Here is a 26,097-nt window from a genome sequence, read left to right on the forward strand (position 1 = left end):
CCCTTTAAGTTTCACTTTGAACATTATCTGTCATGTTTCTTAGGATAATAAGGATTCACTTTTATTAGTACTCCAATACTAATAAGTCAGGAAATGATTTTCCTATAAAAGAATTTGCTAAAACTCTCTCAATTACATATTCACTCAACATAAAGGATATGATAATAAACAATACCATGCCTTAAATGTTTTCAAAGCACCATACAAACATTAACTAGTTGATCCTCAACACTCTTGTTGGGATGCATCATCCGCATTTTACAGATTGGGAAACAAAGGCAGAGAGGAACTGCCTAGAGGCCACACAGTAAATCAGTAGCAGAGCCACAACTCGACTCAGAAGACTATAGCAGACCGGGCGCTGTGCTACACATCCATTTCTTTTTCTGTAGGAAAAGAGCAGCCTGCCCAAGGTTCTCCTGAGACGTTATGGTACTGGAAAAACCACATTCAATTTTAGAAATTAAAAATAAAAAAAAATCATGTGAAAGGATTAAAATCCTCTCTTTAAGAGGCTCTTTACACTTAATTAAATTGCTAACCAAGCTAGGAAGTAATAGTTAGTAGATTTTCCTGTATCAAAAGGAACTGTAACCTAGGCAACTTCTATTGACTTGCTCGAGAAAGAGTTCCAGTAGGGGCTAATCGCTCTCTCCTTCATTCATTTTTGTGTATTAATAATGAGATAATAACTCAGCTCTGATGTATTGCTTTTCATCTGCAGGCCTCCAACTGCTTTACAAAAGGAGGTCAGTCATTAGTTCCATTTTACATATGGGAAAACTCAGACACAAGAAGATGAAATGACTTGCTCAAAGTCACTCAGCAGATCCAGTCCTGTGCGCTATCTACTACATTCCCTTAGTAAGTAATCTTAGGAAACATTACCTCACATTGTACGTACCACTGTAATATTAGGAGTATTAGAAGAGGTCAGCTTTGTTAACTGAAGCAATTAAAATGGTCATTCCACATTTTGATTGTTGTATGGATGTCCCTTTTGTTGATTTCTCCTACTAACCCTATCTGTCTGTATTCTGTTATGCTTCACCCATACCTCTGGTAACCTGTGAAAATTAAATAAATTTTTAAAAAGATCAACCTTACAAGAATCTTTACTCTTTTTAAAGGTTTAGAACCCTTTTATTTTTGTGTAGAACTGTACCTGAACCAGATGCTGAAACTTTAGGTTTAGATGCCTGAAATCATTGTCTTGACTAGACTTTCAGACAGCATGAACAACCACTAAAGCTCCTTGGCAATAGAGGTAGCAGTTGAAGATGTAATTCTTTAGACTCACTAAATCCTTGGCATGGTAAACCAGAGACTCCACTGCTAATGGAATATTTTAGCATTGATTTAAATAATTTGAAGGCTGGTTCTAATCTAAAAAGGGACTCTAAAAACTACCCCTTTATTAGATAATTGAGCCAATCTGATCTGGAGTCATTTGAAACAGTGTGTATGGAACCCCACAATGCTATTTTAAAGCTACCATTCTGTACAACCTCAATCTGGCATCTAAAAATAGAGATGTATTCATTCTGGCACATGTATCACTAACTGGGGGAGGGGTGGGGAAAAAAAAAAAAGATTCTGCACTCCAAATTCTCCCATCAGTTACACAAATGCAACCTCATTGACTTCAAATGAGAACCAATGGTGGCCCTGCACTTAAAGAGTTTCATTTTTGCTGATGATGCCTAGTCCAGAATATAACCCAGCCCACTCTACTAGTTATGTTGGTTCAGAACAGCTAAAACAGGAATAAATGGTAACAGGCTACTTATTTCTAAAATCAGCAGATGTGACTCTGAATACAAGTATAATTCTGATCTGCTGAGTAAGAAGGATTTTTTCATTTCTGAGCTATTCTGACATCACCTCCTCTCTGAGGGGACAAAAGCTGTGACTGTGAGCTAATCACCATTACTACGATCCTTTGGATTTAGAAAGGAGCACACCACCAAGAGTAGCTCTTCACCAGCCCTGTCCCCAATCTCTCATCTCCTACCCCTTAAACCTGAAAAGGAGCTTCTGCAGGCTTCTAAGGGGAGAAGAGTGCAGCTTCCATTCCTATCTGTACCAACCTACCCACCTCAGCACATGGTTTGCTACTTTAGTCAGATAATCAGATTCCTTTTTATCCACTCTACATTGCATATACACACACACTTTTAGCCCTACAACGTGGGCTTAATATTGTGGTTGGGGGAGACTCTAAACACTCTCCAAATTCGACTAACTTTAGATAATTTTAGAAATATTATGGGGGACCAACGATTTCTTTTGTATGCAGTCGAAAGATACAATCCTGGAGCCATAAAATTTCACTTGTCCTCAAGGGACTGTGTGTGCGTTTCCCGCCCAAGGATCACAATGTTATTCAATGGCATTCACAGAGCAGGAGGACAAGTGTATATATTTGGATATAGTCTCAGGACTCACATGATGCAAGATGACTTTTCATGATAAGGCGGTACAATGAAATCTACAAGTGGGTCAAAAGCAGATGGAAAAATGGTGGTGGAACTGGTATGAAACAAAGCAAAGTCATTCAGGAAAGAAGGATGGGTAAAAACTCCCCCCTTTAGAGACTGGATGTATAGGGTGACATACATGCAAGCTTTCCTAAGTGGTAGCTTCCCCTCACTTGTAGGGAGGCACAGCTTTGGTACAGATAGATTATGGTGTGTGTGGTAAGCCATCCTGTGCTCTTGCTGACATCCTGTGAATTTGCTTCAGATTATTCTGGGTTACTAACTCACCATTTCTTCAGAGGAAATGTTTGGGTTATGGTTATCCCATAAACATCTCCAGAGAGAGATGAAATAAAAAAATAGATGTTTCAAGCAATATCATAATCAGCTATGCTTCGGAAAACCATAAATAAGAAAAGAAAAGTATGTTAGCTAAGTGAATACATTATAGAAGTTATACAACCTGATTAAAAACAAAGTTCATGTTTATGTCAAGGTATGTTAACCCTTTTCTCCACACAAAGTTTAAAAGGGTTCTCAGAGAAGTAGCCCAAACCCAGCTCTCTACACTCACAGGTGTGTGACTGCTCATAAAAATAAGGGATTAAAAGCATTAATTTAAATCACTGTACATAAAAAATAAAGCTAATAAGCTGTATAAACTTTAAGCTCCTTGGGGGTGAGAACTGTTTTCTTATGTGTATACAGTGCCTAACACAATGGGACACTGCTCTTTGATAGGGGCCTCTAGGTATTACTGTAATATAAATAAATATGATGCCTGTTTCCAGTCACAGCCCTGCCAATACACCTCAGTCCTGATCTGTAACACGTGGTCTGCTCAAGTCCTGGGCTTCTCTTTCACAAACACAGCCAATTGCATTGAACACATTAAAAGGTTCTCTGTGTTGAGTAAACTTCCACTAGAATTTAAGGTGTGACCAACAAGCTCATTTTCCCATTGGTGACCTACAGAATTATGTCCTGAATTAAAATACTAGTGCATCAGCCATCTGTACCACCTAGCATCAAATCAGCAACTTGGTATAAAATACGTGTTAAACTATTTACCAACTAAATGCTTTGCTCAGCTGCAGTGTCATTATGACTTGATGTACTTTATTTAGCGTTTTATGCAATAAAAAACATTCTTAAACATATGACTTTTAGTGATGACACTTCTGTGAAAATAATTTTAACAGTTTCCTCTTACAGTAAAACCAAACTCCAGACTGGTTAGAAACAGGATGGAGCACCCCAGTGTGATCATTTGACTTATCAGATCTTGTTCTTCTAGAATCCTAAAACATGAACCTAACTTAAAGTCTTCATATATGTTCTGAATGTTTATCATGAATTATTTTGTCAGTGCAAATGTGCCTTCATCAATATACCCACACATGCACTAAAACCATCTAATCAAACATTCAGCATACCTCTGTACTACTACACTGGTATATTGTGTGTACAATTGTGAGGCAAAACTTTTCTCCATAACACACAAGATTCTCAAAATGCTGTCAAACTGCAAGTATTTTTCTTAAAAAAAACCCAAAAACAAAAAACCAACCCACCACAAAACTGGCCTACAAATTAGTAGGTGCAACTTTTCCAAGAGCATTATTAATGAGCACTAATTTAGTCTGCTATGATGAAGAATGTTAGATGTGGGAGGATTTTAAATTAAGAATAGAAAACAATTTCTGTACTTGCGAGAATTCAATTCCTCTATCTTAAAGCCTCCATGGGGTTACTGTACATTTATACTTGGAAAGTCAGTAAATTATTTTTCCATAAAATTAGTCTTTCAGAACTGACTTCCCCCCACCCCTTTCTTTCTATCCTGGATGCCAAACTCCTGACTGCTTCTCCACCACAGAGACTTCATATCTGGAGAGCCAACATCTGTAAAAACATTTCTAATGAAAACACTACTAATACAACCCCCCGGAGAAGCAAATGAAATGAGATCTAAGTATACAGCCGCCTTTCTGCAGTTCTGTCTTTAACAATAGCAGAACTAGTGCTTCCTCTTTGAGATTTGACACAGGTCATGATCATTTAAGCACAGTAGTAGCAAAATAAATAATTGAGTAAATATGTATTAACTAGTATAGACATAATTCAGTAGCACTTAACAGATGTGATAGAGAACTTCCATCCTTGATCATTGCGTCATGGGCTTGGGGTATCTCAGTGGATGGAAAGGAGAAGCATCTTAATTCCAGTGAAGAAGGGTAAGGGTGGAATACATGAAACTTTGGTGTCAGACATAAAATTACCATTGTAGAAAAGGTGCAGATCTTGAAAGTGGATTACAAATTGTCAAACAACTTAAACAATTATTGAAATGAAGTACAATTGCCGTAACTCCACACAAAAAGCCATATACAGGAAAATAAACTATGCAACTCTATTTTAAAAATCTAGTTCCAAAGCACAACACTGCTGTTTTCTTTTATATAATTCATCTGGCAAATTTCTTTATCTATTGAATTCCATTGCACTGCAGTTATGAACTTTTTTAAAGCCAAGATTTTTCAGATAAGCATTCTAGTAATTAATAAAGAAACGTGTTCAATTTGTTTGTACAAGTCTCAAAACCTTTATCAAAGTTCCACTGTCAGTTGTGAAGGTATAAAAACGTTACAGGCCTACCCTTCTATCTTTAACCAATAGCGCTATATAGTTATTTCAGGTAACACTTCTAGTAGTGAAGTTGTGTCGTGCCAAGCAAGTCAGCATTGCTGACATATAAATATTCAATAATTAATGCACCTAAGAGAGAAGAGAAAATGGCTATCACATATAAGTAATGCGTTTACAGATGCCCTTATTTTTGGAGGTACCAATGACCCATCTCCAGTTAAACAACTGAATTTGGACAAAAATGGGCCCAGGTCCTGCAACTGATTCCATGCAGGAGTCTGCCCATGCAGAGTCAGTTGCAGGGTCTGGGCCGGTTATCCCGTAGATTAAGGCAAATTTAATTAATCTACAACAGACTACAAAATAAGAACACAACAAACAACTCTCTGAAGATCTATGATTCTTTGTAGCTTTCCCTGAAACTATGGGTCAAGACCCTAGGGTGGGAGTAGAGGGTTGTGAAAGGGTACCTAGGGAGTTGAGACATGTTGGGGGGAAAAAAGTGGGTGGGGGAGAATTACAAATGCAAGAAAGCATTTGCTAAGCGAGAAAAAGATAAACCCCAACTGTGGCACATTACAACCAACTGTAAGCTGGCACCCACACACATATAGGTGCAGCGCAGCAATCAGCACGTCACACAAGCGCTGGGAACACCTTCAGAGTGGCACCTGGGTCCTCAATCTGCCGACACGGCAGCTGAAGCTCCTGCTTCTCAGGTGCTGAGAGCCAGAGGCTTGCTAGGGAACAAAAGTGGGGACTCTCTCAAGGGGGTCAGACATGGATGTAGGGGCTCATGGGAAGGAGGCAGGGGCTCTTGTGTCCACATGGTGTCAGAAGGGCTCCCCCTCCCTTGAGGGAGGGGAGGGGTAATGGGACAGGTGGATGCCTGAGAGGAGGTTAGGAGGGTGAGGGGGGCATGCTCCATGGCCAGTGGCCAGTTTTTCTGCCTCTCAGAGGTGCCAGGCCTATTTATAAATTATTATAAAATTGGGATCATACTATTGCCATTTTTTGGAGGAACTAGATGGTCTAGAAATGTTTTTTCATGCTTTTAAATTTTCAACCCCTGAACCTCTCAGACCCCTGAGGGTCACGTTAACAGAGGTGAGCTCAAACGGGGTTGCAACATGAAGAATGTTGGGAACCACTTAAAGCTATTTCAATCTAAGGACCTAACACTGTAAACACTTGCAGATATGAATCCCATTTACTTCACTGGTGAAATCCTGAGCTATTGAAATTAACAGGATTTTTGCTACTGACTCCGATAGGACCAGGATTTTAACCATGTGCATAAGTAAGTGTTTGCTGGAGCTGGTGCATATGAATTTCTTACGAACCTGACTGTTTCAGTTATTGGATAAACTCAAATAAACCCAAGTATCTTGTGTTTGTGTGTGTATCGGGGGGGGGGGTGCTCTTTCTCCTGCCTCACTGAAACATTTTAGGGGTGAATTAAAGTGAGATTTGGTCTCACTGGATTACTAGTGTGCTGGAACAAGACCAGATCTTGAGTTAATTCAATGCATTTAAAAGTAGCTCTGGAACACAACGCGCACACACACAAATACATAACAAATCTCTAGAAAAATTTATTTGTACCAGATATAATATAAACAGCTATTTTAGCTAGAAAAGCCTTCGGGCAAGTTATGTTTGAAAAAAATTAAATCTACTCTGCATATAAGTAGAGCGCCTAAAATTCCATCCACATCCTTTTCAATCATGATCAAAATACAAATACAATCTATTGTCAATAGGTACGAACAAAAATATACAGAAAAGCTTTTATCTAGAGGGTCACAGAATATATGTTTCCCATTCTTGTAATGCTGTTTTTAAATGTAAATGGACATGAACATCTAGGTAGCATGCCTAGAAACAGGTTTAAAAAAATGAAGTGTCCTTATCTTGTGTATTACTAAAAATGTTTTAGTTGATTAAAATGAAAAATGTTCACGGTAATGAATGCTTAAAAAAAAAAAATCTTGCACCACCGCCACCTTTATTTTTGTTGTAAAAGTAGCCAATGAATTAGAAACAAATGAGTTTTCAAATTAAACTTGCCAGCATTTTCATGGATTGAGTATACAATTATGTGCAAAGCACCTCACACACTAATAGATTTTTTTGTAACAATAAATTGAAGTAAAATGTTTTCCCCAAATATACAATTTGAAAATAAAAATCACCCAGCCCTCTGCAAAATGTGAAGTTGTTTAAATTCAGATTTTATTTGTTAAATAACAAAAACATGAAAATCACAAAATTTAAAATATAATAATTTTAAAGATGAGAATCTTTACATTCACCTAAAGCCAAAGTAAACCACACTTCAGTATTTTAAGATTGCCTTAAAGTTGCCTTTTTTTAGTCTAAGGCCCCCTCTAGTGTTTGAAAAAATTATAATCCTGGCAAAGGAATAAACTTTGAGAAAGATGACTCAAAGAACTCTGAATGGGTCTTCCATTTTAGATAATAAAACATCCCATATTTTACTATATTTGCATATAATCATATCAGTGATACAGAATATGTAGCCATAGTTAAATATCTACAATTCTCCATGGATTTATAATGGTTCCCTAAGCATTCATTATTCCCATTGCCAGTGGAGGTTTTTTTTGCTGTTTTTTTTCTTTTAAACTACCATCTTTAAACCTATTAACATATTACAATAAACATTTTTTTAAACTGACAAGTTTACTACGTATTACTTGTTTTTGTTATGAAATGTATTTATTGATAAATGACCATTCCTCATGAAAAAAATGTTATGTTCACTTTTGCCCCCACAAAGTAAGTATTTTAAAAAGTTTGTTTTCTTCCAAAAAAGTGATCTAAACAAACCGTCCATTAAATAAATTACTGACCTGTGGTAGAATAAAGAAATACTGTCCTCTTTATCAACAATATATCAGAAGTAAACGCAGAACCAATACAAAATCTGTATTCCATGAAAGCAAAGCTCCAAAAGAAGAATATGGCACTTATATGGCCCGGGCACCATAAAAGTCCAGTGATTACTTTAAATAAAAAAAATAAAGTTTTCTGCATTGTCTTCATTCATGTTTGAAGTGAAACTGAACTGTTGGGGTTTGTTTTCAGTACTATGAGATTTGCATCAGTCACTAACATTTTTGCTAACAGGCGGTATATCAAAACCCCAGCATTCATTGATGGGAAAAGAGATTAAGTCTAAACTTTCAGCCCTGCCCATACTACAAATTTTAACTGCTGAAACAGAGCAAAGGGCTTATAATGCAGAATGGCCCTTACTCAACTCTGGCAGTCACAAAAACAAAAAAACCACCACCCTATTCTTCGTGCTCTTCTCTTATGGCAATTAACAAATATAACATTTTATTTTTTTAACTTCTTTATATCTCAATTTCACACAAAAATTTAAAGCTGAAAGCCACAGATGGTTGAAAAAACTTTGTAACCACTGCCATTAGACTTTCATTCAGGAAAACATCTCTGTTTACAAAAGCACTAATTGTAATTGTATTGGCATTAAGCACATACTTACATTTAAGATGTGCTTACATTCCATTGAACCAGTGTTTTCCTGAATAAGGATGGACTTAAGCACATGCCTAAGTGTTTTTCTGAATTAGGACCTTAACCTCCTCATGAGCAACTAATACCTGTAGTCCCTTTGCATGCAAAACTCCCATTGATAGCAAAGAGATTTCCATGCTAAGAATGGTTACAAGATCAGACGTGGAGTTACTTAATTTGTGCAGTTTCAGTTTGGTAAAATATTCCTCTGGTTTTATCTTCAAAAGTGTGTCATCTGCAACTGTTACATGTTTAAAAAAGGTGTTTTGCTAAAAGAATACTCAGCTACAGAATTGATGATTAAATTATTTTAACTGTGGTCACAGAAATAGTTTAAAAATTAAAAAACTAAACATATTTGCAAATGTAACAGGATATGACATTTGTAGAAGTGCAGCACTTGTTTTGCCTAAGAATTTACAAAACTCATATCACTGGGAATTACTGCACTCGCATTTTACTCATACAATTTTATTGAAAAACCTATTTTGAAAGAAATCCATAAAACAAGTTATGAAAAATACTGAAGAGAAGCTTAGAATAGATATTTTTAAAAATGCTATTATAAATAAATCCAGCCAGGGTAATGGGGAGAGGTAGAAGATATTTAAACAGAAAATACAAAAAATATGTAAGTATATTTACATATAAATATATTTGAACATAAAAAATTGTCAAAAAAAACAACACCTAATGCTCTGATCCTGCATAAACATACACACCTGTTTAACTTCACGTCCTGTGAACATTTACATTGACTTCAAAAGGTCTACTAAGTGTGTAAAATATATCATGTGTCTAAGCCTCTTCAGAATCAGGGCCTTAGTTTGTAAAATTAAACATCCTATTATGCTAAAACGTAAGATATCTGACTTAAATTTACAAAAATATTTTCCAAATATACTATTTACTGCTGCTTCTTTTTGCGAGCGCCTCTCTGATTTGGCGATCCAATTCACTTACTATATGGTCTTCATGGTTATACACACCTGTTCTCAACAATGTATCTCTCTCTTCTATCAGGCGAGTCAGATAATCATCCAAGCTTTCATTTAATTGTCTAGTATGAACACTACCCGCTCGCTCAACTGAAATTTCTCTGGAATCTTGTGATTGTTTTTTGTCTTCTTGTTGCTTTAGCCTGACAATAAAAAAAGCACATCATACAAGTAGAGGACACATGGAAATTCTGTCTTGTTAAATACGTTCTAAATGGATTTTTACTGAAATTTCTTACTGAAGTAGTGGAAATCAAGGAATTTTTTTTTTTTTTAAGTAACACAAACTAACCCTTGGCTTGATTAAATTTAAAGGAAGCCTTTTGAATCTAAGAATACCTTAGATCACATGGTACATATTACCATGATTTCATCAAAGTTTTTGCACTGATAATACAGTTTAAAAACCCACATAAGTGACCAAGCTCAGGTTTCAAAATTACTGGAAGCATAATAATAATGGAGGATAACATTAGATATACTTAAAATATAGAGATGTGGGCCAAGAGGAGAGTTGAAAGAATCACCGTTAGTGTAGCTTTTTATGAAGCAGTCCTGCTTAGAGTTGAGAGTAAAAAAGACTTGCTGCAGTATAAGCACAGTCATGACAAAAACTGGTGATAGTGGCCTTTGGCATAGATTTTCTATAATACAAGACTGTTACATTTTATAAATGAGCGATTTTTTACCTCAGGGACACTAAACTGTGTTCTTTTACTGGATTGACAACCAATTAAAATTTGATTCAACTGAACCTTCCCCTATTTTGAGGCAGAGTGAAAAATCCTACAAATGCTATAATACCTGTTCAGTTCATTTCTGATATCCTCCAGCTCTTTTCGCTCTGTTTTCCCCACTTCTTTCTCCTCTGCTGCCAAATAGCGCAGTCTCATGTGCTCCAGCTCTTGCTGCTGCTTTTTAAGGCGGGCCATAGCATTCTCTTGCTCACGCTAAGGGGAAAAAAATAATTTGACATTAAATATTACTGATTAAAAGTGCTAATTGTAACAAAGCTTACAGTGTTTCAGAATCCACAAGTAATAATATAGAAACAGTAACTAAGTAGCACAATGAGTCAATACAAAATATTTAGTGTATATATGAGATTAATTCTGATGTCAGTCATTGATGAAATAAGATTGAGGCAAAAGACTGCCTCAGTGAAGATCACACTAACCATTTGTCCGGAACAGACTGCAACCAAATCGGAGGCCAAAAGTACTAGCTCAAATAGTAGTAGAATATCCAAGGGGTATATTTTAGAGCTGATGTGCACGGGTCTGAAGTTTTTGCTTAAACTGAAAAACACAGACTACAGTCTTGAATACTGCTCAAGTAACTACAATAACGGGGGTTATATAAATACCTAGAAAGATAATTATAAGCACAAAAATTCAATACAGTGAGAAGTAAAATTTGAAAACTCTAAGTAGCTGTATGCGACTCTCTCTCCCTACTAGCTCTGCTATTCATAGCACCACAAAGTTTTGTTTGGCAGAGGTAATTTTATAGTGTGAAAAGATCTACTTTCTAAACTGGTGTCCAGTCTTAGGGCATGTCTACACGAACGTTTAGTTCGCTGCAAGCTGGGATGTGAATCTACCCCGCAACAGCCTGTCATACACTGTCATTATGGACCCTGTTGATGCACAAACAGATAGTGTGCTTTAATCTACTCCCATTTCAAAGCGGGTAGATCAAACCACATGAACGAACTGGACAGTTAAGGTGCTGGAGGCTAGTGTGGGATAGATTCACATGCCAGTTTGCCGCAAATTAAAGGTGCATGCAGACAAGCACTTAGAAAGTCAGGCGTGAAAATCTAAAAATAGACCTAGATTTCTTCTTACATTTATTTAATTTTCAAACCCTGAATAAAAGCCCAGAGGGTCCAAAACAGAACAAAATTTAAACCTATACAGTTTGTAAAAACTTGGTTCAATTCCTAAATGCATTTTTCAAATTCCCATAATGTAAAACATAGTGACTTGCCGAGCATCAAAGATTACATTTTATAGCAGAACCAGGGACAAAACCCAGTTCTTCTTGGTGATATTCAATTGCCTTAACAAGGACTATCCTTTCTTTTCCTGTTGTCTTCTGACTAATGCTCTGCATAACCCTGCTTCATTCACTGCACACAGTCCATTCAGTGCACTGAAAGAGGCAGGGGTCCTGTAGGAAAAAACAGCATATGATCAGGTCATTAAATACTACATGTCATACTGCATGGTCCCCCTTAATTCTGGAATATCTTAACTTGTGCTTGCTTGACTTTGCAACATTTTACGTTTTTTTGCATCCGTTTTACTCTCCACTGTCTGACTTCATTAATAAAATCTATTTGCGCAGTATATGTAATTTACCAGTCCTGGCACCACTAGCAAACAGAAAAGAAGAGAAGAATTAGGAAAGGACAGGAACCTGTAGGAGCCAGCCACTGAAGAGAGTGTCCAACAAGGAAAGAACAGATTTTGTAATGATTAGTAAATGAAGGAAGCAGCTACCGCAAATTTCCTCATGAAAGGGCTATGGCTTTCTTCCCATGAGCCAGCCGCTGACTTACAGGCTAGATGAATGTGAGCTTACTAAAGCAGAAGTAGTTTCCCTATTGACTTGCAGACTGGAGCAAAGAACAGTAAGTCTATTTTACTATATGGGCTTTGGACACAGTGAAAAATCCTGCCCCTACTGAAGTCAATGGGGCATTTATTAAATTCAATGGGGCAAAGACATCAGCCTATGGCCTTTTTTAAAATATCACACTACGAAACAGAGCACACGATCTGTAGAAGGGTACAGTACTTATAAGTCTCAGCATCCACATAATAAAGGCAAACTTCAGTAGAACAGAATAGGCAAAAAGGAGGAAGAGTAACGTCCTAATTAATGTGAAAGGCTCAGTTCAGTTGGGACAAAACTTCCAGAGTTGTTCAAAATCCTACTTTTGTCCAGAAGAACTGTAGGAAAGGTTCTCCTTAATGGTTAACGCTCCAAACTCATTTAATCTGCAGAAAGAGGTAAATGCATAAGAAAAAGTTACTTCAGTGGTAAGAACAAACAATGAGCATATCATCATGGGCTCAAATGGAGACTGGTACAAAGTCAGAAAGACCAGATTAAATTTGCATCTACGTAAGAAGGCAAAAGGCCAGTCTGATCATGCTTGATTGCATAGAAGTTTAGAAATACAGAGAGGAGGATCCAGTGTTTCTCCATATATCCTCAAATTCCTGGTGCTCCCACTTGAACCTGCAAGCAGCTTAGCTTTTGTGAAAAGAAGATATAAAGAGAAAATAAAGTCAGTCTCCAATTAAGGCAGCGTTAAGATTAATACTCAAAGGAGGAAATAAGGCTGCATACAGAGACAGTGTTAAACCTTGGTTGTACAGTTTTGATTGGATTTCAGGAGATTATCCACCATCTGAATAGAATAAATCCAGAAGTTTCAGCCTCTCAGTCTCTAGAGTCAAGGGAAGTTCAAATAGCTGACCAGGTAGTCTTTCAGAAGACCCTCAACAACAGGAAATCTGAAGAGGTTTGATAGACAACTCCTTGAAACAGGTGTCTGGAATGCCCAACCACCTGATTTTCCTGTTGACACTACCTTAACAATGATAAAAGAGGGATAGAAGAACCTCACTTGACCATGGCAGTGAGAAGATTTGAGCTGCTAAACTATCTTTACTCAGTGTCTGGGAACAGGACTATTTTTGAGACTGCAGGGTACAGCCGTGTCTACCTTTGGAGTCTCCTCGAAGGCCAAGATCCTGGAGAGAACCTGTTGGTTTAAATCCTATTCCTTTGGCTTGAGAACTAGCCCAGATGTTGAAAGTTTCTTGTATACAGGAGATGACATTATGATGTTCTTTCAGCCCAGATCAGAATTCTGAACATCTCTGAAGAAGAAAAGAGCTCTAAGGGCCTCTCTCTTCTCTTTCAACCTGTATCGCAATACAAGTTGCCCCGTTGTTCTGTTCCAAAGGATTGTTATGGATTCTGGGGAAGGAGTAAATTTCTATAAGAAATATCCTATGGTCCTCAGGTCCAGCTATCTGATGCTTCAACTAACCTCCTTCTTTACTGCTGCTCCTGTCACATAAAAGGAACTCAGGTGGGTACTCCAGCCCCTCAATCTTGTTTCTCTCAAGATTCAGATTGTGCATGATTCTGGGGGAAACTTCACTTGAAGTAGATTATTGGGAAAAGTCCACCATCTCAGTAAACAAACAAGCTGGAAAGGTGGTATATAGAGTTAAGGTCTCTTCTTGGTAGTCCCCTCACAAGAGCAAAAAGGTCTGAAGGAGTTAGGAGTGAAGCCTGTCCATGCACAATATTATCTGTATTACCACAGAATATCATGAGGCACAGACGGTGAAGAAAGCATCAGATGGCTGTGAATGGAGTGAACAGAAGTATTCTGATTGTGTCCTTCAGTTTATGGAATGTGTCACCGAGGAGAATCACCTGCTTGAGGAGAGAACAAGATCTGGCATTTAGGTGGTCCAGGCTCCTCAAAAGGCAAGTATGAGCTTTTGCTGAGGTTTGGCATAAAGCTACGGTTTTGGAGAATTGAAAGAATCATGCTGGGGCCCTGGGAAGCACCCTGAAAAGAAGAAACATTATACTGAGATTATCTAAATAATGCAATACACTGATATCTTACCATTTAAGGCTGGCGAATACAATGACCAGGAGTTTCAGTGTCTTTGGAACAAAGACAGGATAAAAGGCAAGACAACATGCTAGCAGTATCATTTTGACAGCAAACAAAGAAAACTCAAGTGAGCTAGAAAGTGAAAGTACACATTTTTGATGTTGATGAACCAGAGACATCTTTGGCTGGGTGGAGACAAACTAGGGACAGGCTAGAAACCTCTAGATTCTTTTTTAGTCGAAAGTCTGGAGGTCCTCTTTTATGCTGGAATGCGCTAACAGCCCCCATGTCTAGAAGTTTCTTGATATAGAAAATCATTACTGCCAGTTTATAAGGGCCACAAATGAGGGACAAACAGAACAGCAGTCACAAATGGGGTCTGTGGAGGCCACTGTGAGGGAGACCTTGTGGAGAAATAAGGCCTACATGACACTATCTTTGTCCTGCATTGGTCATTTCATACTGGCAGAGCAGGTTGCATCAGGCCTTCCAGCCTTGCAAGGAGGCTGAAGCAAAGCTTCACTGGAAGTGGAAGCAGGGCTGATATACATAGTGGTGATTGTACAAAGCAATTTTCTCTGATTGGGCAGAGAACTGAGAGAGTGAGCTGCTACAATGTGGCTCTGGAGAGAGTTTAGTTTGAGTGTGCTGAAGTGCCTCCTTCATATAAACTGAGAATTGGTCTCCAAGAATCTTTTCTCCAATGACAGCTGTGGACAGTACTTCCCAGCAATGTCAAGATTAGTAAATTGGGTACAGTATAATTTCTGTGTAACACATTTCTGATCTAAGCAGATAAGCAAATTTTAACTAAACGTATTGCAATACAATCGTTCCGCTCAGTAGAAGACCAAGTCTGGTATATTTACTGCAAAGTCATTCTATATTTCATTACTTTTGTGGTTTTATATTAGATACTTATCATAAAAACCATAAAAAATAAGCATCTTCATACCTTAAGAGGGTCAAACAAAACAATAATGTGAATTACCTGACTAGATATGTGACTGGAAGATGTACTTACGTTTTTAGCATTGTCCTTTTCTCCTTTTTCAACACTACTTTATCACAAATATCTAAGACCAACTTCCCCTAAAAAAATCCATAAAAGTACATGGGAAGTGATCCCATAGACTACAATGACAATTTATGGTGCATAATATAATTATGTAGTTTAAAATGCAAACCCACATTCTAAACTACATAATATTATTTAAAAAAGGGAAGAAGGAGGATTCTGGGAACTACAGGCCAGTCAGCCTCACCTCAGTCCCTGGAAAAATCATGGAGCAGGTCCTCAAAGAATCAATCTTGAAGTACTTGCATGAGAGGAAAGTGATCAGGAACAGCCAGCATGGATTCACCAAGGGAAGGTCATGCCTGACTAATCTAATCGCCTTTTATCATGAGATTACTGGTTCTGTGGATGAAGGGAAAGCAGTGGATGTATTGTTTCTTGACTTTAGCAAAGCTTTTGACACGGTCTCCCACAGTATTCTTGTCAGCAAGTTAAGGAAGTATGGGCTGGATGAATGCACTATAGGGTGGGTAGAAAGCTGGCTAGATTGTCGGGCTCAACGGGTAGTGATCAATGGCTCCATGTCTAGTTGGCAGCCGGTGTCAAGTGGAGTGCCCCAGGGGTCGGTCCTGGGGCCGGTTTTGTTCAATATCTTCATAAATGATCTGGAGGATGGTGTGGATTGCACTCTCAGCAAATTTGCGGACGATACTAAACTGGGAGGAGTGGTAGATACGCTGGAGGGGAGGGATAGGATACAGAAGGACCTAGACAAATTGGAGGATTGGGCCAAAAGAAATCTGATGAGGTTCAATAAGGATAAGTGCAGGGTCCTGCACTTAGGACGGAAGAATCCAATGCACCGCTACAGACTAGGGACCGAATGGCTAGGCAGCAGTTCTGCGGAAAAGGACCTAGGGGTGACAGTGGACGAGAAGCTGGATATGAGTCAGCAGTGTGCCCTTGTTGCCAAGAAGGCCAATGGCATTTTGGGATGTATAAGTAGGGGCATAGCGAGCAGATCGAGGGACGTGATCGTCCCCCTCTATTCGACATTGGTGAGGCCTCATCTGGAGTACTGTGTCCAGTTTTGGGCCCCACACTACAAGAAGGATGTGGATAAATTGGAGAGAGTCCAGCGAAGGGCAACAAAAATGATTAGGGGTCTAGAACACATGACTTATGAGGAGAGGCTGAGGGAGCTGGGATTGTTTAGCCTGCAGAAGAGAAGAATGAGGGGGGATTTGATAGCTGCTTTCAACTACCTGAAAGGGGGTTCCAAAGAGGATGGCTCTAGACTGTTCTCAATGGTAGCAGATGACAGAACGAGGAGTAATGGCTTCAAGTTGCAGTGGGGGAGGTTTAGATTGGATATTAGGAAAAACTTTTTCACTAAGAGGGTGGTGAAACACTGGAATGCGTTGCCTAGGGAGGTGGTGGAATCTCCTTCCTTGGAAGTTTTTAAGGTCAGGCTTGACAAAGCCCTGGCTGGGATGATTTAACTGGGAACTGGTCCTGCTTCGAGCAGGGGGTTGGACTAGATGACCTTCAGGGGTCCCTTCCAACCCTGATATTCTATGATTCTATGATTCTATTTACCCAACATAGCTATTTTTAATCCTTTGCAGTCTGTCATAATCTGTATGCTGAACATTATTATATGGAGATATACCTAACTCATAGAACTGGAAGGGACCTTGAAAGGTCATTGAGTCCAGTCCCCTGCCTTCACAGCAGGACCAAGTACCATCCCTTATTTTTGCCCTAGATCCCTAAATGGCCCCCTCAAGGATTGAACTCACAACCCTGGGTTTAGCAGGCTGGTGCTCAAACCCCTGAGCTATCCCTCCCCCCAAAAAAACATTCATAAACAAACGTGATTTATGTAACATTCTGAACAAACAAAGTAGCTCCCCATATAATCCTTCAATAAAGGAAAAAGATGTCAAAGAACATAGATTATTTGTTTGATATGGATAGGAGAATTAGTATACAGTATGTGAAAATCATACTATGTATGATGCAATTCAAAGCTAAGACTTAGTATTAGATCAGATCAGAGGTCACAAAAATAATGGATCCTTTGTAAAACTCAGATTTTGGGGAGAGAGGGTGAAGGAAAGATTCTTTATCCATATTTGGTAATGAAAATTGCTGACCTTTATCAAAGGCTCTTTCAGATATCAAAACCACTTCTTCCAAATCACACTTTCCAATACCACATTATGCAGCAAGCTCCCTAATCATTGGTGCTAAAAGTAGTCTATTGTGTAGGCTCAATTTTAATGGAGTTTAGTGAAAAACATCTTCTGAAACCGGAAGATATTTAAATGATTCAGCATTCTCACCTTCATTTTCAGTATCTATATTATGTACTATTCACACTTAATTGACAAAACAATATCAAAGTTAAATTTTTGCAGTTTCTATAACGTTAAATATTTTCAGTATAAATCTTCTACATATTAATATGAAATAGGAAAAAAGGTCTCAATTTTACATTGCTGAAATCATGACACTTGAACTGCCGCTGCAAAAATATATACTGCCACTGATACTTTGAGGTAACACACTACTGCAAAGATTAATCCAAATATTAAATATCCTCTACCAGGGCTGCTGAACAATTTATATAGTGGGGGTGCTGAAAGCCATTGTAAACTCTGTATATAATGGAAATCTGAAGCCAGGGGGCTTCCAGCACCCATAGTTCCAGCACCTATGTTCTCGACCAATTTATCTTAATTGGTAAAGCATGGTTAATACATTTAAAAAATGTATTTGATCTGAGCATTTCATTTGTAATACTCCTAACCTGAGGACAAATGGAAGAGTATTTTCAGGTCTGAAACTGCACTCATTGCTTACTGAGCTGTTGCTCACCTCATGTGGCAAGATGTATGCTTTAGACAGATACTTTGCCTGGATGGGTAATTTTTATATTACATAATCAAATTTTGAAGTTTAAAATCTGAAGATTGTTACTGAGCACTGGAGCAGTCTAACTGGTTTCACTAAATGGTTGGAAAAAATGTGAAACATTCCTGAAACATATTTCCTCAGATGAATATCTGCTCCTCAGAGCAGAGAGCTACAGCTGCTGCAGGAACTGCAGAAAAGCCAGAGGAGCAGTAGTGTGGTAGGAGACAAAGGCTGATAGTGCCTCTGAACTGAAGGTACTCCTGGTCAGGTACGCCAGGCCACCAAATATCAACAGTCCCCAGTGCAACAGTGTGATAAGGTAACCTCAAAAAACCCAGATGCCCATGATATCAGCAAACTACTTTTTTATGTTCACTGGTTATCTGGTCCAGCACCGTTCTATCACTCTCTTCACATCGACAGTCTCACTCTCCCTGCCTTTCATGCTGTTCTCTGTCCTTCCCTTCATTTTTCCTTCCACTCCATCAATATTTATTTATTCCTTTTTCATGTTCCTATTCTCAGGTTAAACTCTGCACTCTTGGTATTCCTCCTTTCCCTACCAATGACCCCATATCACCACCAAGAAACCTCCCACCCTCCCAAATATGTATAGTTAACAAGAGATGTGCCAATTGTCTGCGATTATTTACGCCTAGTATATTCTTCCCCCCGCATCCTTCATTTCTTTGTGTGTCTTGAGATTGCAAGCTCTTTGGGGCAGGAATGATATCTTCTTAATATTTGCACAGTACCTTTCACAATGGGGCTCTAAATAATGATTTTGGGCCTTTGGTACTACAGTAATTTAAACATTAATTAAATAATCAGTAATAAAGAAAAATAATCAGATCGTAAAAGACTCCCTTCATGCCGCCAGGTGCTCTAGTTAAGAGGCTCTTCAATCAAAAGAGTACAATCTTTATTTTGCCATAGCTGCCTATAAATCCAAAGGGGAGATGTAAACATACATACACTAGACTAAACAATGGCTAAATAGCAGCCACTATTCACTCTCCCACTCACACATACCATGCAAGTCTGTGGGAAAAAAATTACGATTGAAGCTAAGGAACTCAAGTAAAGTTTTCTGAAAATAACCCAGAGCTGACATGTCAGTAGGAGGGCCTGGATGGTTTCAAGACACAGTTTTTAACCAAGACTTGGACCTCCAACTGTTTTTTTTTTTTTTTAAACAAAGATTTACATCCCATCTTTGGCTAAATTACTTATAAATTAATCAAATTAATTACTCTGAGTGGATAAGCAGGAGGCTGGACAAGATAGAGTCGATGTCAGCCAATAAGGTCTGTGTTGTTTTAAACAAATCCATCAGTTCTGCTTTGAACAAATCCATAGAGTACAAATATGGTAAGAGACTTACATTGTACAATAAAACCTCTTATCACAAAATGTACATAATTCTAATTTAAACATAAACATTGTTTTTGTTAATTTTCCAGATCAGAAAAGGGAGATTATCAGTCTTCAAAACTGACATAACACCGTTGTTAGTTACAGCTCCAATGGTAATATGTTGCATTATTTTTAAAGAGTGATTTCTTGCATCACTCAAACATTTGTTAAATTTTACATCTCGAGCCTGCAAAGTCTTAAGCATGTGTGTAACTCAACACATGAATAGTTCCACTGACCTTAATGGCTCTACTTCCATGAGTAAAATTACACATGCCTAAATCTTTGCAGGATCTGGGTCTTAGTTGGTAAATTTTAAAGGCCAAGATTTTAAAACTTTGAGTTATAGAGAAAAAATGCAAATGTGCACATTTTTGAATTTTTGGTCTTATTTGAGAGTAAAACATTTTGTTAAACAGTATAAATAAAAACTTACAGTACATATCTTCAAGGAAAAAAGGGAATGGGCATGAGGGAGAAAGATCTGGGTGTCCTAGTGATAGAGTCTGTGGATTTTCAGACTTATTTTTTTATAAACTTTACACACCATGATCAAATCCATTAAAATGTATAATTTTGTAGTTTTCACACTTAGAGATGAGCCCATGTCACCAACGTCAGGGTGTGCTTCAGGTCTTTCTCTAGTTATAACTGGTATTATGTTTTATTATCCAAAAATTCCAGATAGAGAGAAATTAACAATTTCTTCCTTTTAATGTTCACACAAAATTTTCAAAGTTACGATTCACAAACTTCATTTTCTACAGAATATAAAGCCATCACAGCACTGCTCTAACATGACTAGTTCCCAAAGAAAAAGAAAATGCTATAATTAAGGAAACATTGACTTTTAAAATTGAAAATCAGAAGAAAAGAACATTTTGCTAAATACTCAGCTAGTTAATTTATGAAATAAAGAAGCATAATCGACTGTACTAGGTCACCTTTGAGTAATGGAAAGCTCTGTTTAAACAGTTCTTTGGCAATGGGCACAAAGCATTAGATCTCATTTCCAAGACTTACCAGCTGGGTTTTGTCATTAACATTTATTAACAATCTAAGATATGGCTTTCAACGTCTAATCCTCACTACACAAATGTTTTGTATAGTCCTCCAGAGGGCTTTGGTGTGACAAATTACTGGCACAGATTACAACCCTGTGGCTATTCACCCAAGGCAACACAAAATTAATATGGTACTAATCCAATTTAAACAAGAAATTGGATGAACTATTGCAATTGCACAAATCATCTGAACTAAAGCTGATGTGGAATTCCTGAAGCAACTAAATTTGCAAATTTATATTCAGGCACAGTACATGGGTTCCTGATCAGTTTTGCTTTTTTAATTTTTAACTGAATTTAAAGTGCCAGATTGACTAAGTACAGCATTAACAATAGTAGCATAAGCCTTACCACATTATTTCCCACAAAAAAGCCTCCATCTAATTTTAAGTGGACTACTTTCAGGGATAAAGTTTTAGGGGAGTATAATTTGGTCTTGCTGTCCACTCATTTAAATGGTTCAGATGTCTAACCAGGGTTTCTGTTGGTCCTGGATTGGAAATATTACTATAAAGTTACCAAACTTATCAGCTAGTGATGGTTTTTGTCACTACCCATCTGGCATGACTTGAACCAGGGAACTAAAGGTGAAATGCATCTAACAGGAATCTAAAAAGCCTTTAAGGGAAAACAAACAAAAAGGCAGGACATTTTGGTGCTTCCTTTGGGAAAATCCAGTTTCTGGTGTGAAAAGATTAGAGAGGCGAATGATCACCCTTTTGTGCATAGGTATTTCAGAAATATTATGGGCCAAGTTCTGACACCTACAATAATTAGATGAAAAGGAACAATCTGAGGATAGCACATAAAACTGAACCTTTGATTTTCTAGCAATCATCAAATATACATGGTGCTAATTTATTTGATTTTTCTGTAAGTTATAAATAAAGAGCATTGAGAATTTGGGTTCTCAAATTCATTGAGTTCATATTTCGGCACTGCTTATCCAAAGGTTTTGATGATGACCCTGCCTTAGGCTCCATATACCTCCTTGATTAGCACACAAACGTCTCCTCTCCTCCCAACAAGACCATGTGATTCTCCCTGAAGCTTCAATTATCCATTAGATTGTGTTTTTTCTTCATGGGGGAAAGGAGAGAGAGAGAAGTAGCAGCATCCTGCTTATCCAGAAACAGGGTTTCCTTTTGAGCACATATCCAGATAGCTCGCTCCTCCTCCCCAGTCCCGTAGACTTTCCTTTCCCATCCACAGACGTAATTTGCTAAGAGCAACTGGTTGGCCTATTCTTCAGCAATGTCTCCGCTAGATCCTGCTAAGTTACCCCTTTATGCACCAAAAATGCACCAGAGAGATCTTTAGTCTTGCAGGAAAGAGTGAATTAGCCCTGCATTCTTGCTTTTCCTCATAACTGGGTTAGAGCTCCTTTCATTCCACTGCAAATCTTACAGAAATACAGTGAAGGCAGTTTTTATGCTGCAACCTGGAGCACACACTTTAAAACCTTGAAATGGAAAAGCAGGGGAACATAATCCAAAGAGTTATTGGGTCCTGCTGAATCAGATTTGGATTCAGGGAGCTGAGGTGCTCACTTACCCGAATGCTTGAGTGAATTAGAAGCGCCTCTCCTTGAAAAGTAGCCCTTCCATAAAGCAAAAAAAAGATGGGAAACAGGGGTGAAGATGGAGTATGAAAACATGAATTCCCTTGTCTTTACCCTCAATCTTTAAATGTGTTAGGCTTTGTTTTGATCTACGGATTGGTAAAATTCTTGCTTTTTCTAGTGCGTTTGACCGTACCGAATGGAAGTGCTTACGGAATCTTAAATTATTGCAAGCACAAATCATACCATATTTATAGAAGGCAGTAGGTAAAGGAAAAAACAATATACTGGCATGTATATGCATTACTGAGTGTAGTGGGGTAGTCACCCTGCTCTTGCTGTGAAGGGGTTAAAACAGCCCTGGGAGAGGGCTGCCCTGGGGAGCCAACTCAAAGCAGCCCTGGAGAGGGCTGTGGCTGGAAAAAGGAGTGAAAGCAGCTGAGGGAATAGCTGACCACAAGTGTGGCCAGCTCAGTCAGGACCCAGCTGGCCCTTATAAAAGGGCTGTAAGCCAGGAGTCTCTCTGTAGCGAGAAGGGTACCTGAGGTAGAGTAGTGCTGGAGAAAGGCAAGAGGAGCTGGGGAGCTCCAGCCTGATAACTCCCCATGCTGAAGGCCTATCAAAAGTATGAGGGCTGTAGAAGGGCAGCCTGGGAATAGGCAGAGGCAGCTGGTCCTAACCCCTTGCCAATGATGAGTGGCTATTACACTGCAGTCTTCCGCAGTGAGCGGGGTCTAGATGATGACTGGCCATAGCCACTGAGGCAAGGTGGGTTTAGAGGGTTGGGGGTTCCCGTGGGACGGGAGACCCAGAGTAAGTGGGTTACTGCTGGGGCAGAACCCTGAGGAAAATGGGCACCGGGGTCCAGGAGCGTCACAGGTCCAGTGGCAGGCAAGACACCGGCCTACAGAGGGCGCTCCAAAGGCTGGAAAGAGCTAATTCCCGAGATGACCAGCAGGAGGCTCCACACTGGTGAGTCATCGCCTCGCTACACTGAGGATGAAGGAACTGCTGCTACATGCTGGCCTCAGAGAGATTTTAAATGCCTCACTGACATACACAAAGAAAAATCCACAAAAACAAACCAACCAAAAATCCTTTATTGGCATCACAGATGGGAAAATTCAGAGACAGGAAAAAATTGTGTAACCTGTAACCTTCAGGGGGTTGGACTAGATGACCTTCTGGGGTCCCTTCCAACCCTGATATTCTATGATTTCCAGATCTCTCTAAGTTTGCTGTATTCCGCAATATTCTACAAATTCTATCATTTTTTAAAAGCTAAGACCCAGATTTTTAAAGGTATATAGGTGTTGCAGTACACTGCACTGAAATACCTAACTGATTTAGGAACATTAATTTCATTTTGTAAAGGCGATTTAGTCATTTAGGAGCCAAAATACTGTTGACAGTGGGATTTTTGGCTCTGAAGTGCCTAAATCCCTTCTGCAAATGAAATTTAGGCTCCTAGATACCTTTAAAAATGGGGGCCTAAGTATACTTTATGACCATATTGCTATCATAGTATAAACTGACGTACTGATGCCTGTTAAATCAGTTTTGCAAAAAACAAAATAAACAAAAACAAACTTGTCTCTTAACCAACAGCAGCAAAGATGGGCACTTACCCGTACCCTTTCCTCAAGAAATCACAGTCAGGATGTAGACTTTGTAAGATTAAAGTTTTTTAAAAAGTATTTAAACATACAAGCAATTTTTACCCTCAGTCACTTTTCTCTTGGAAAACACAGAAAATTAAGACACTAAAACCAGAGACTAACGCAACAGGTTTAATTCAGTTAATACTGCCAAACATGAATCTACAGTGGATCCTCAGACACCCGGGTGCCTCATCCCCACCAGGAACAGATTAAAATGCAAATGTGTTTATTGCTCATGTTCCAGTGCTACAGGATATGCTGTACAGACTTTATACTGACAGTGCTATGCCATCATAACCTGAGACACCTGGAAAATAAGATATTCAACTGAAATAGAATTCTAGCTAAGATATGTTGTAGGTAGCCACTTCCTGTTTAGCAGGAAATCTCCACCCACGATTACAAAAGTCTACTTCCCAACGACATGGTACTTCTGGACACATGATTTATACCTCTACCCTTCCATTTGACATTATAAAGGAATTTGGGGCAAATTCCATAAGAGGTTGGGCAGCAGAGAAGTTTTCTGAGTAATTCTTTTGATTTTGCAGCTAGTGGCGATGGTGCAGGTTCAGAATGAATGCTCTGTTTCTCCCTATTTCTCACTATTGAATGACTTTGCATAGGACATGCTAGATTTTCTTCAAGTAGTCCTGAATGCAACGTTAAGGTTGCACAATTAAAGTTAGGGTGTAAAAGAGAAGAAATGCCAGTTTAGATTCTAACAGCGACTTTAACTCACCTGCATTGTTCATGCACAGCATTTTTGATTCTTGTTTTTCTGGTTCAGTGTTGAATATGGTTAAATGTTAAATATTGAAGTTTCTGGCGTAAAATATAAAACAACAGGATGTGCACCATGGCCAAGATAAACCACTGTAACTTATTTTTTGACTTTTTCTAGCAGATGCTTACTGAGCATCCCCAGAAGTGACCTTTTTTTAAATCACCCCAGTTCCAAGCCAAGCAAAGGCCCTGGTCTATAATGAGAATTATGTCCAAGTTTAAGTTTCAAGCTTTAGCCAGTTGTTCTGTATCCTTGTTATTTTAAAAATAAGTGTAGCCAGAATTTTTTTTAACTTTGGGAAATAGATATTTTTCCATTTTTCCAAACTAAAAAATAGATAGAGATTTTGCCAAAAGTCACTATCAGACAAAGCCCAGTTGCAAAAAATTCCAGCCCAAAGCTGACTGTTTAGGAAAGTTTTGACCATTTTAAATGTATACTGGCAGTTATAATAGAAATCAATAGCAACAATAGAAGGCATGACTAGCCCATAATATTAACAGACTTGATCATAGGAACAAAAAGAAAAAGACTATTACATCCTTATTGTGCATGTGCTCTATCCTATTTACATACCTGTTTTAGTCTTGCAAGTTCTTTCAAAGCCCTGGCCCACTGTTGCTTGTAGTGCAGCTTTGATTTGGTAGCTGATTCCAACTTTCTTTCAAGTTCAACCTGATGGTGATTAAAATCATATCAGCTGAAACACTATACTGGTGGTAACAATCATTGAAAGATTATATATACACAGTGTCCGTTTAAGAAAAGTGCTTATGCAGTATAACATACAACATCATCTAAAGCTGTTATGTAATTTAATGTAAATATTATGGCACATGAACATTTTCTTGTTTAAAATATAGCCTTATTTTTATTGTCTAGCAGTCTATACAAAAAGGAACTAGATTAGTCTTAGCCCCAAGACAGCTAATGTAAACTTTTTTAAAGAGCCTCCAAGCGGTGAAAAACGCATTTGTTGTTCTATAAGCAGCTCTAATTGTTAGCATTCCAGTTTAAGGGGCACTCTAAACTCTTAGGCCCAAGTCCTGCCTTTAGAGGTCTAGGCAGCTCTTACTAAAGCAAATATGTGTCTCAGAGGGCAGAATTTGGACCTTTGATTGGGGGAGAGGGAGAAAATCTACAAAGATGGCCTAGGTTTCATGGTTGTCCTCTATACACAGGCAAATTTGCTCTAGAACGCTGCAAGATATTTTGTTGCTTAACTTACCATTGATAAAGATATAAAACCAACTAAACAAACATTTGAAGATTACATTAGAATGGTAAAACATGGTAAGAGGGAACTACAATTATAGG

At 38.4% G+C, this 26,097-nt stretch overlaps 1 protein-coding gene across 2 annotated transcripts in view; it reads right to left on the reverse strand.

Moving 5' to 3' along the window:
* Positions 1 to 7,342: 7,342 nt before the first annotated feature.
* Positions 7,343 to 26,097, reverse strand: part of CEP120 (centrosomal protein 120) — a 77,194-nt gene continuing 58,439 nt past the window's right edge. For both annotated transcript variants that reach the window (XM_077817378.1, XM_077817376.1), the window contains 3 exons: positions 25,357 to 25,455; positions 10,499 to 10,644; positions 7,343 to 9,837 (listed from right to left, as the gene is read on the reverse strand). In XM_077817378.1, coding sequence (XP_077673504.1) covers positions 9,600 to 9,837; positions 10,499 to 10,644; positions 25,357 to 25,455 — 483 coding nt within the window. In that variant the 3' untranslated portion in view covers positions 7,343 to 9,599. The remainder of the gene's footprint in view (positions 9,838 to 10,498; positions 10,645 to 25,356; positions 25,456 to 26,097) is intronic.

Source organism: Eretmochelys imbricata, chromosome 5 (assembly GCF_965152235.1).
Source record: "Eretmochelys imbricata isolate rEreImb1 chromosome 5, rEreImb1.hap1, whole genome shotgun sequence".
In the NCBI taxonomy this organism is placed as follows: Eukaryota; Metazoa; Chordata; order Testudines; family Cheloniidae; genus Eretmochelys; species Eretmochelys imbricata.